This window comes from Pipistrellus hanaki, assembly GCF_964339955.1.
Source record: "Pipistrellus hanaki genome assembly, chromosome: 2".
NCBI classification, from domain to species: Eukaryota; Metazoa; Chordata; class Mammalia; order Chiroptera; family Vespertilionidae; genus Pipistrellus; species Pipistrellus hanaki.
In genome coordinates, this window is record NC_140504.1 from 174,859,714 (window position 1) to 174,872,621 (window position 12,908).

The window sequence follows — 12,908 nt, forward strand, 5'->3', positions numbered from 1 at the left end:
GTTTGTAAAGTCAGTGCACATCCATGGGGCCTGAGACATGGATGAGAACTGCGATGTTCTGTACAAGCAGAGGTCATCACTTGTTGACTGTTCCCAACACACAGGAACCTCCACAAAGTGCCTGGCAGAATGGCGACAAGGGCCTGGGGCAACAAGAGGACTAACGGTAAGCCTGAGCCCATTTCCCCGGCCTCCAAAATACAATGTGGAAATATGTTTATTTCCAGGCAGAAAGATGTAATGAGAATCCATAAACTGGCTTTCTAATCGTCAGGAATGGGGAGAGGAGGAAATGTCTCTCAGATTTAACTTTCCCAGATGAGTTTCTGAGTCTCCCTGTGTCCTGTGTCGGGCTGACAGGATTCTGGCTTCATACCTGTTTGGGTCGACTTTGTCCTCTTCAGGGACAGAAGTGTCTCTGGTGGCCCCAGTTCAGTTGCAGGACCAAACTTTTGATGCTCGTGGGAGAGAAGGTTTGGAAGTTTCAGTGCTTTTCAACACCCAAGACCTCTTCCCCTTGCTCCTAGCCCCAAACCACCTCCCTCTACAGCACGAGGACAAAAAAGGTACTTTATTGAAATGTCTTTATTGCATTACTGGAGCAAGTTGGTCAAACTGTCCCCTCTTGGGGAACGGTCCAAAACAAAAAGACCAAAAAGTATCTTCCCCATCTTCCCCCCACCCGCCCCTACAACTGCACAGCAATGTCTGAACACATCTGGTGACAAGAACAATTTGCAAAAGTGGTCTAGGAACTACATTATGAACTGTCCCAACACAAGACATATAGTTGGCTTCTTTGTGAATCAGATATTTTTACGTAAACTACATGAATTTTTTTGACTACATCAAAGACAACAGAATAGGTTTTTCACAAGTAACAACAGGGCACCAAAGTCACATGCTGGAATCTGTAAGGAAACAAGGTTGTCACAAGTGGCTGGAGCTTGAGCAAGGCTGAGCCGTCGGCAGCAGAGGGTCCAGACAGACCCCCATCTGGACCCTCTGCTCTGAGGCCACGAAAGCCTCACAGAGGACTACTCTGGAGTCTAAACGGGCAACAGAGATCACCTTGAAAACCAAGAATTGCCCAGATGCAATTCTTGGCCCAAGAGGACCCAGGAGGCTGGTTCCTTGCAGCAGGAAGAAACCCATGGAAGACACCATATTGGCTCTCAAAAAGCATTACGGGAGCACAGGAGACCCAAAATGACTGAGAGGTCCCATCAGGGCTTGGAGATGAAATGGGGCAGGGGAGTTATTAAAAAGTCCTCAACCTTGGCTAAGTCAGCAATAAGGACACAGCTACCCTGTGGAGGCCTGGGCCGTGGCCAAGGTTTAGCATCCATGGCCTGGTGGAGACAGAACATTGTTCAGTGATGAAAGCTCCATCTGGAATAGATGGGCCTAGGACCTGTGTCCAGCCAGTCCCAAGCTGCTTCCATGTGGGTAGCTGGCTTCTCTAGCCAGGAAAGCAATGGGCCACTCTGGTCTTGTTCTGTCTCTTTACCCTCTGCCTCAGTGAGGATGACGTTAAGACGCCATAAAAGCATCACAGGACACAGAGCTAGAGTCACACGAGGCCAAGGCTTGCTGCCTAGACCACAGAGTGAAGAACAGCATACTACCCCTCCACATGGTTAGTCAGCTGGTCCGTGTGCGATTTCACTGACTCATTAGGATCAAGCAATTCGTGGCAAAGAAGACACTTTTCAATTTCTCAAATGATCCCTCAGTCTTAGTCCCCACAAAGCAACAAATTCGAGAATGAAAAACAGGAAAGAAACAAAAAGTGAAGGAATGTAGGACTGAAAGAGAGCAGCCCTTCTCCACAAGCCAGCAGCCCAAGTGCAGATAATAGATGACACTAGCTCTCTCCCTGCACACCCTTAACATCTGCCTGACAAGGAGCAACACAGGTCAACATTACTGTTGTGCATCCTTTTCCCCATTTTCATTCAGACACTCCGATACTAAATTTTAGTACCAGAAAGGAGGGATTCTTTGCACCCAATCTTGAGCAACTAACCGCGTAGGCAGGTTCAACACCAGGTCAAGGCTACCGAGGTGTGTCTAGCAGCACTCAGCCTGCCATCACTCTAAAACTTTCAGCAAGATTTCAATTTGGCAATGTGGGGAAGGGATGTACAGTTCACACAGTTAAGAGCTTAAATCAGCCAAAACCGTTTGGCTCAGTGGTAGAGCGTCGGTCTGCAGACTGAAGGGTCCCAGGTTCAATTCTGGTTGTGGGCACATCTCCAGTAGGGGGTGTGCAAGAGGCAGCTGGTCGATGTTTCTCATCGATGTTTCTAGTTCTCTATCTCTCTCCCTTCCTCTCTGTGAAAAATCAATAAAATATATATTTTTTTAAAAAGAGCTTCAATCAGAACAGTGACACTCAAAGGACTTCATTTGTCTGCCTCATCCAGTTTGGAACTGTAACATAACCAAGGAAAAGCCAAAGTTATGTCCTTTTCTTCCTATCCTCATCTATGTCTAATTTCTGTATAGTCCTAAATGCTCAGGAAAAGCAGTATGTTTCTTTCATCCCCAAAACTAGAGTTTTCCTAGCTGTAAGCCTAAGTACCAAGACCCAGATACTGGCTTCTTGTGTAGCTCAGCCAGGACGCCTGACTGCACAGCTTTGGCTCAAACAGCTGACTCACTCTGAGCCTATTCTGGTTCCAGGACTGGCTCAGAGGCAGCGGAATTCTATTTGTCCAATGAGTGTCGACTGTGGGGGGAGGGCATAATGGAGGTAGGAGGAGATGCCCGCCTCCAACTCCATTTGCCCAGCTCCACTCAGCTGGAAGGCTTAAGCCACATGGAGCAGAAGATCCTGGCCTAAAATCAGGACAATCTGTGCACATCATCTTAATGGCAGGATCACAGAAAAGGCAAAGAGAAAAGCCTCCAGATGGTTTTTACTAACAGTCTGAACTCCAAACCATCCCATCCTTTCCTTACAAAAGTATGGAAGCACATGGGTAATGTGGTATGACCCTTGCCCTGGACAACGGAGCTCCTGGGTCTGTGATGGACTGAGGTCCCTGCCCCGCGTCTGGTCCCTTCCTGTACAGCCTCAGCAGCCTATGAGTGCCCCGACCTTACCCAGCAAAGGACAGGGGCGAGTCATTAACATGGTCACTGTGTCTGCAGGGCCTTTAAACTCGGGGAAGCACATATAAGAATATTGTTCTATATCATTATTTGGTATATCAAGCCATCTAAAAGCACTGGATTGCATCTTTTCTTTACTCATACAAACAAGTTACAAAGGTTTCAAACAACAGATCATTCTTTAGGCTAAGGAAACACCACACAAGCACCAACTTCATTTTATGATTCAAAGCTTACCATGCCTACAAAAGAACACTATTCCTCGCCTCAGAGAAACAAGGGCAGGGCAGAAGGGTTACACTGACCAATTTAGTGTTTGCTAAAACTAACAAATTCTAGCTTTCCTTTTATTTTCAAGTTTCGGTACAGAAGTGTGCATTCAGACATGAGTGCTGCCTTCTTCCATCAGATCTTAGTCCTATAACAAACATTGTTTTTCTGGGATCAATTTGGTTTCTAAACAATGCTTTCTTAGAGGGAGGGGCTGTGAGACGCTGATGTCTAAGTTATGTTAACTAAAAAGCACAGGACCTTCAGTTGAAGGGTTTTTACTCTTGACGGAGAGTCTGTAGATGAAATCCCAAGCCTCCCATTCTCCTTTGGTTCTTTTTCACCGAATGCCATTCTACCACAGAACCACACAACCTTCTCTGGGAGGAAGTTCAGAGAGACTGCCAGATCCAAACAGAACTCCCCACACAGCCACACCTACCACACTCTCAGAGTTGAAGACCCAAAGAGGACATGGTCTCTGCAGAAGCTTCCAGATACAACCCCTCACCACCTCAAGCCTAATGGGTTCTGTTGAGGGTGCTTGGCTAAAATAAAAAATAAAATAAAAACCCCAGTGAAACAGACTTCCCAAAAAAACCACATCTGCTTCCAGCTTCCTATGCTAGTGCAGCAGCACAGCGGGGCCCCACAGCCCCGCGGGCCCCTCCCACCCTCTCCTGACCGCTGCTGCTCGGCCTCTCCGCTTCACATTCACAGAATCACTTCTTGTGCAAAACAAGCAGTCTACGTAGAAAGAATGCCCTCATAGTCTAATGAAACTGTAGGGGAAAATGCTAGAGAGCCACCTCTCTTCCCACTCCCACTTTATCTGCAGAACGAGGGCATCTGTGCGTGGACAGGGTAGGCGAGCCTGACGTTGAGGGAGTCGTTGTGCTGGACGAGGGATGTCTGCTGGTAGTGGAGCACCAGCTCCTTCAGCGAGCTGTACAGGTTGTAGGGCTCCGCGAAGCCGTAGCCCCGGGCAGTGCTGTAGATGACACAGTGCTTCACTTCCCCGTCGGCACTGCAAGATACAAACACCACGGGATTAAGGCAGGAAATACTAAAGGGATCCCAGAAGCCTGAAAGCAACTGTTTTGTAGAGGAGGTGCAGAAATGTTTTCTCAACCAAGTTTGTAAAACGTTACATCCATGTGTGTCTCCATCACTCCCTTACAAACCTGTCACCTCCCACCAAGCCTGGTAAGGCTAAAATGATGGCTCCATATAGTCACTCAACTTAGGCAAGAATACTAAGGGGAGCAAAACAAACCAGAAAACATTTTTTTAGTGTATAAATCAGTATTTTTTTTAGAATATTCACAAGGTTGTGCAACAATCACCACTATCTAATTCTAGAATATTTTTATCACCCTAAAAAGAAACCATGTAGCAATTACTCAGTATTCCTCTCCCCCTAGGCCCTGGCAACTAACCTATTTTCTTTCTCTATGGATTTGCCTATTCTGGACATTTCATATAAATGGAATTATATAATATCACACTTTTTGTACCTGGTTTTGTACCTGGTTTTCACTTAGCACACTATTTTCAAAGTCTCTCATGTTGTAGCATGTATTAGTACTTCGTTTTTTCTTGTAACTGAATATTCTATTGTGTGGATATCCACATTTTGTTTATCCATTCATCAATTGATGGACATTTGGCTATTATGAATGATACTCTGAGCACTGGTGTATGAGTTTTTGTATGGACATACATTTTCAGTTTTCCTAGGAGTGGAACTGCTGAGTCACATGGTTTAGCTTTGTGAGGAACTGCCTAATTGGTTTCCCCAAATGGTTGCACCTTTCTATTCTCCTGCCAGCAGTGTAAGGGGATCCAATTTCTCCACATTCTTTCCAACACTTCTTATTGTCTATCTTTTTTATTTTATAGTCATCCTAGTGGTGTCTCATTTTGGTTTTGATTTGCAGTTTTCTAATGGCTACTGATATTGAGCAACTTTTCATATGCTTATTGACCCTTAAGAAAAATGTATATTTAAATCTTTGCCCATTTTTAAATTGGGAATTTGTCTTTTTATTAAGAGTTCTTTACAAATTAGATACTAGTTGCATAACAGATATATAATTTCTAAATATTTTATCTTATTCTGTAGGTTGTTTTTTCACTTTTTTGACAGTTTCCTTTGATGCAAGAAAGTTTTTTATTATGTTGAAAACCAATTTATTTTTTCTTTTGGTGATTGTGCTTTGGATATGTAAGAAACTACTGCCTAACCCAAAGTCACGAAGATCTATGCCTATGTTTTCTCCTCAGTGTTTTACACTTGTAGCTTTTACATTTAGATCCATAATTCATTCTTAGTTAATTTTTGTATATAGTGAGAGGTAGGGCCAACTTTATTCTTTGCATGTGGCTCACCAGTAGTGACAGCATCATGTGTTGAAATTTTTCCCCCACTGTATGGTCTTGAGACCCTTGTTGAACACCAATTTACATAAATGTAAGAATTTCTTAACTCTCTCCGAAACCAGTTTGGCTCAGCAGTAGAGCGTCGGTCTGCGGACTAAAGGGTCCCAGGTTCGATTCCGGTCAAGGGCATGTACATTGGTTGCGGGCACATCCCCGGTAGGGGGTGTGCAAGAGGCAGCTGGTCGATGTTTCTCTCTCATCGAGTTTCTAGCTCTCTATCCCTCTCCCTTTCTCTCTGTAAGAAAAATCAATAAAATATATTTAAAAAAAAAAAAAAAGAATTTCTTAACTCTCAATTCTGTTCACTGATCTACATGATTATCCTATTGTCAGTGCCTCACAGTTTTGATTACGATAGCTTTATTGTAAGTTTTGAAATCAGGAGGTGTACTTCAACTTTTTTCTATTCTTTCAAGATTATTTTAGCTGTTCTGGATTCCTTGCATTTTCACATGAATTTTAGGATCATCTTGTCAATTTCTGCAACAATCCAGCTGGGATTTATGAAAGGGATTACACTGAACATGTAGACCAATTTGGGAAACACTGCCATCTTAACAATATTAAGTCTTCTATTCTATGAACACTAGATGTCTTTCACTTATTTAGGTCTTCTTTAAGTTCTTTCATTGTTTTATAGTTTTCATTATACAGCTCTTGTACTTCTTTTGTTTTAATCCTAGGTATTGAATCATTTTTTATGTTATTATAAATCGTATGTCTTCTTCATTTCAAATTGTTCATTTCTAGTATATAGAAATACAACTGATTTTTGTATCCTAATCTATTAACTTACAATGCTGATGAACTCATTTATTTTACTCTTTTCCAATCTGGATGTGTTTTATTTATTTTTCTTGCCTAAGTTCCTTAGCTAGAACTTTCTGGGGAATATTTAGAAGTGGTGAGAGTAGACATTCTTATCTTTTTCCTATCTTAGGGAGAAGCATTTGGTCTTTCACCATTAAGTCTGACATTAGCTGTGGGTTTTCATAGATGGCTCTTTATCAGGTTGAGGAAGTGCCCTCCTACTCCTAGTTTGTTCAGTGTTTTTTAAAACAAAAGAGTTGTTGGATTGCCCGAATTCCATGATCGGCAAACTGCAGCTCTCGAGCCACATGCAGCTCTTTGGCACCTTGAGTGTGGCTCTTCCAAAAAACACTACGGCCTGAGTGAGTCTATTTTGAAGAAGAGGCCAAATATCAACAGTACAAAAATTGAAATTTTTCTTTGAGAACCAAATTTTTTAAACTTAAACTTCTTCTAACGCCACTTTTTCAAAATAGTCTTGCCCAGGCCATGGTATTTTGTGGAAGAGCCACACTCAAGGGGCCTGCCAACCACGAGTCTAAGAGATCAACCAAAAAACTCATATGTATACATATAAGCATAACCCATGGACATAGTCAGTAGAGGGGTGAGGGTATATATATATAAAATAAAATATTAATGGTCTAAGCGCTGGGCCCTCATTACTGCACTTGAACTAATTTTATTGAATTTTATGAGAGACTGATTTTCTTTTAATCAATTCAGAAGTTTTCAAAAGGTCGTACTTACACCACAGAGCAAGCATAACATCCTTTCTTGCTACTCTCACGAATTAAGAATGCACCATCAGGCTTCCCATAAAGCAAGTCCTCTGCTTGTACTCGATTGATATCCTCAACAAACCAGGTTTTCTCATCATAATGGGGCAGGTTTTCATCTTCCTCATTGATAAAATAGGTCCTAAAAATTAAATGTTAAAATATTCTAGCAATCAGGTTACTTATATCTAAAAGCAAATTCACAAATAAAACTCTCTTCTAAATCTTTAACCATAAAATGATAAAATGAAATTCTAATTATTTGGATGCTTTTCAACAACTTCATTACTTGCTATGGTACAGAAAGCACAGAATTCACATGTATCATCCAACAAGCTGACATGTGGGTGTCTGAATGACCTTCAGACCAATGCTTTTGTTTCATGTGGTTAGGCAGGTCTCTGAACTCAAATGCCTACTGGGTACTCTAGAAAACTCAATTCAAAAAAGGAGTAAAGTTCTTAATTCAATGTCCTCAAATGACAATAAAAACCAATATTTAACATGTATAAAGAAGGTCCAGGTCTTAAATTGGGAACAAAACCCTCTGACAAAAAGGTACGAGGGAACTTACTCATCAGCATCCTCATTCTTGATTCCCAGCCAGGCATTTAGGCGTTTCTGTCTCACTCCTTTGTGATTGAGCCATCTGCCAGAGGGAAGATAGCAGTGTCAGGATCTGTGCAAACTGCCTGGATGAAGTAGACCCTCGCAGCCAACCAAATTCCCAGAGTCTAGGAACCTCTTATTTTTCCCAATCCCATGGAGTGGTCAAAAATTTCCCTAAACTAGTTTCTCCATTACTTTCCCTTCAACTTCCTGCAAAAAGGCAGAAACACAAAGCGCTACTTGAAATGAGACTTCTTTGCATTTTCCTTTTCTAGAAGGTTTTACTACGATAAGCATACACATACTTATACTCAAACATAGTGGGAGACACACACATTGCTGAAATCTTAGTTAGATCAGTATGGTATCACATATTTGTGATTTCCACTTAGCCAGAGGAATCAATTTCTATATGGTCTCTATATTAAGTTTAAAATCCTAAAACAGAATTTTAAGGTCTATACTTGCACCTAAGCAAGCCATAGAATTTACTTCATCACCAGGCAAATCATAGTATTTTACAATACAGCAACATTTTAAAAAATTATTTTGGAGAGAGAGAGGAAAGGAGAGAGAAACATCCACTTGTTGTTCCACTTATTTATGCATTCATTGATTGATTCTCCTATGTCAGTGGTCGGCAAACTGCGGCTCATGAGCCACATGTGGCTCTTTGGCCCCTTGAGTATGACTCTTCCACAAAATACCACAGCCTGGACTAGTGTTCAACAATCATCATACTGTTGATATTTGGCTCTGTTGACTAATGAGTTTGCCGACCACTGTCTTATGTCCTCTGACTGAGGATCGAACCCACAACCTTGGTGTACCAGGATTACACTCAAACCAATTGAGCCACCCAACCAGAAAAATACAACATTTTAGATGTAAAATGATATAAACCACCGAGATGGCTGATGGTCTAAAACTTCAGTGGAATATAAAAACTCTTTCACTGCTGTCTCCCAACCAGGCCCCTATTCATTCAGATCTCATCCTAAACACCTCCCTCAGGGGGATTCCCAACTAAGGCAATCCCCCAGTCACTCTCTGTACTTTATCATCTTAGCCCTTGCCTGAAATTGTTTTATATTTCCACTTTGTTAATGTTTATCTTGTGGATGAAAAGGGGCCAATACTAAACCTGACAAGTTCAGGGGAGGCCCGCATAGTAGTCTTACAAACTCAGAGACCTAAAGTAACTACATAGGATAGTCTGAAATTAAAACTTTTTAACTAAAAACAGTTCATGGCTGGTATTTTCCATAACAAAGGTCAATCTTCACCTAACTGAGCCTGCAAATTGTCTTTTTATGCATCTACAATAACATACCTGATAACATACCTTCAGAATATCAAAGTAATTTCCTTCCCCACCCCCTCCACACTTCATCCCTCAAAGCACAACTGCCACACTAGAGCAGAGACCACAAATCGCCTCATTGTTATGTAATACTGTTAACTATCCTCCTATATCAGTGGTCGGCAAACTCATTAGTCAACAGAGGCAAATAGCAACAGTACACCAACTGAAATTTCTTTTGAGAGCCAAATTTTTTAAACTTAAACTTCTTCTAACACCTTCTTCTAAACTTCTTCAAAATAGACTCGCCCAGGCCGTGATATTTTGTGGAAGAGCCACACTCAAAGGGCCAAAGAGCCGCATGTGGCTCTCGAGCTGCAGTTTGCCGACCACTGTCCTATACCATCTATGTAAAAGTATGTGTCTATTTATTTAACTTTTTATCCAATTCCAGAAAGTCCCCACCCCAATGCCCCACCCCCATTCTTGCTTTCTCCTCCCTCCCTGATCTACCACCAATGAATTTTATGTAACCTCCTTACACCTCCTTTGACGGTAATGTATGAAATAAGATGCAAAACTGCCATTCTTTGCAGCATTTTCCCAGTCCTTTAAGATTTTGTCTTTTGGCAACTGTCATCAGTTTGGCTCAAATAAACTCATAAAAATTCTTACAAGTTTGAGCCGAAACCGGTTTGGCTCAGTGGATAGAGCGTCGGCCTGCAGACTGAAAGGTCCCATGTTCGATTCCGGTCAAGGGCATGTACCTCGGTTTCGGGCACATCCCTGGTGGGGGGAGTGCAGGAGGCAACTGGTCGATGATTCTCTCTCATCAATGTTTCTAACTCTCTATCCCTCTCTCTCTTCCTCTCAGTAAAAAATCAATAAAAAAATATATATATAAAAATTCTTACAAGTTTGGGCATTTATTCTGACAGTCTCCTCCACTAAAATGTAAGCTACTTTGCCTGGCCAGTATGGCTCAGTGATTGAGTGCTAACCCATTAACCAGGAGGTCAAAGTTCAATTCCCAGTCAGGGCACATGCTCAGGTTGTAGGCTTGATCCCCAATAGGGGGCATGCAGGAGGGAGCTGATCAATGATTCTCTCTCACCATTTATATTTCTAACTCTCCCTCTCCCTTCCTCTCTCTGAAATAAAACAAAACGAAACATTTTTTTAAAAATATATTTTATTGATTTTTCTTACAGAGAGAAAGGGAGAGAGATAGAGAGCTAAAACATTGATGAGAGAGAAACATCAACTAGCTGCCTCTTGCACACCCCTTACCGGGGATGTGCCTGCAACCAATGTACATGCCCTTGACCGGGATCGAACCTGGGACCTTTCAGTCCGCAGACCGACGCTCTACCGCTGAGCCAAACCGGTTTAGGCAACAAAACATATTTTTAATAAAATATAAAATATAAGCTGCTTTAAAGAAAATAAAATGTAAATAAAAAATAAAATAAAATGTAAGCTGCTTCTGTCTTGCTAATGGTTAATCCCAATGCTGAAAAGTGCCAGTACATAGTGGAGATTCAATAAATAGTAAGAATTTGCTGGTGGGCTGTTTTTAATAAATCTTCATGGCCAACCCCAAGTACACTATATAACTTGGCATCACACTAATTTAAAGTTCCTTTAGACAGATTTCACAGCCTTTCTCAATAAGACAGTCTTTCAGTTAATGTGGGTTCCATTTCGTATGCTTAGTGAAGCCAGAAAACAACTAATATGATCTTGTAGAATTTATTTAGTAACAAACCCCCTCCTACACCACCACTTCTATTAGCAAAATACCCAGATACCCTCCTCTAAGAACTCTTATCATCCAAACTTTCTGTCCTTAAATCTGTCCTAGTTGGTTTGGTTCAGTGGATAGAACGTCAGCCTGCAGAATGAAGTGTCTTGGGTTCGATTACAGTTAAGGACATGTGACATGAGTGGCAGGCTCGATCCCTGGCCATGTGCAAAAGGCAACCAACCAATGTGTCTTCTCTCACATTGATGTTTCTCTCTCTCTATCTCTCCCCCCTCCCTTTCACTCTCTCTAAAAATGAATGGAAAATTATCCTTGGGTGAGGATTAACAAAAATAAATAAAAATTGATATTTCCTTTATTAAAAAGAGAAGCACACTGGGTAAAAGTCTTGAAATGAACAAACCACACTACATTTTCTTTTGAGTTTTCATTTTCTTTTATTTTTTAAAGAATAGTTTATTGACTTTTAAAGAAAGAGTTCCCATTTTCTTTTAAAGACCAACCTCTTTAAACTGAGCCTCCTTTTCTACCCCAAGGAATGTTAGGACACCAAGAGAAATCCAGGAGAAAGAGAAGACTATTTTTGGTCCACCTTTCATCTAAGATGGTGTCCTGCCTTTTCACATTTGCAACTTTCCTCCTCTCCCAAAAGTCCATTCCAAATACTAATACATACTTCGGAGTCCTTGATTATCTATTAACAATGCCAGGAACTGACTCGCTTTTAAAAATGATTTTGAAAAAGCTTAAGTGACTTTAGTATGGCAATTCATATTTATCTTAGATTGAGTAATGCCTAGATCACTCCTAAAGAGTACATTCTAGAGGAAAAAGCTGAGGCCAAAAAATGAAAAGACCAAATGTTAGCATAGGTACCTAAATATTAATAAAGAGAAGGGAGCAAAACTGGCTAGCTTAATTAGGTCGGAAGCTACAGCTTCAGCGCTCCAGGAGATAGCCACATTGTTCTGCCAAGATGATTAGCACTCCTCCCTTCCTCCCGGCATGGGGAGGAAGGACCTACTCTCCAACCTCCCTGGGTACCAACCGCCCACCTGCAAGGACTATGGGAGTGGAGGAATAAACAGTAAAGGGAAATTCTTCTGTTAAGCGAATGCCCAGAAAAGGCCAGGATGGCGAGACCGGTTTGGCTCAGTGGTGGAGCGTCAGTCTGCGGACTGAAGGGTCCCAGGTTCGATTCCGGTCAGGGGCATGTACATTGGTTGCGGGCACATCCCCGGTGGGGGGTGTGCAGGAGGCAGCTGGTCAATGTTTCTCTCTCATCGACGTTTCTAGCTCTCTATCTCTCTCCCTTCCTCTCTGTAAAAAATCAATAAAATATATTTTAAAAAAAAAAAAGCCAGGATGGCGATCATGAAAGGTCAGTGTTTAATCCGGAAAAAAGATCAGATTGGTTAGGGAAAGGACAAGCCCACAGAGCACTGGGAAAGAGACTGGTCAGTTTGAAAGCCTGAGGTAATATCATCGAAGCTTAACGAGGCCTCAGAGATAGCACGCATTTGTTCGCCCATTTGGTCCTGCCCTGTATACTTGCCTTCTCCCTCCCTAGCAGCCATGTATTCCTGACAGCCACGGGAGCCCACATGCGGCTCTTTGGCCCCAGAGTGTGGCTCTTCCACAAAAATACCACTGCCTGGGCGAGTCTATTTTGAAGAAGTGGCATTAGAAGAAGTTTAAGTTTTTAAAAAATTTGGCTCTCAAAAGAAATTTCCATCGTTGTACTGTTGATATTTGGCTCTGTTGACTAATGAGTTTGCAGACCACTGCCCTAGCCAGTTTGGCTCAATGT

At 41.9% G+C, this 12,908-nt stretch overlaps 1 protein-coding gene across 2 annotated transcripts in view; it reads right to left on the minus strand.

Annotated features, from left to right (window-relative positions):
• Positions 1 to 567: 567 nt before the first annotated feature.
• LOC311617800 (phosphatidylinositol 3-kinase regulatory subunit gamma) overlaps positions 568 to 12,908 on the minus strand; it is a 73,148-nt gene continuing 60,807 nt past the window's right edge. Inside the window, exons 9-11 of one of the 2 annotated variants that reach the window (XM_084874636.1) lie at positions 7,996 to 8,070; positions 7,393 to 7,563; positions 568 to 4,417 (exon numbers count right to left, since the gene is read on the minus strand). In XM_084874636.1, the coding sequence (XP_084730762.1) occupies positions 4,219 to 4,417; positions 7,393 to 7,563; positions 7,996 to 8,070 (445 nt within the window). In that variant the 3' untranslated portion in view covers positions 568 to 4,218. The remainder of the gene's footprint in view (positions 4,418 to 7,392; positions 7,564 to 7,995; positions 8,071 to 12,908) is intronic. The other variant, XM_084874637.1, reaches the window with a different exon arrangement.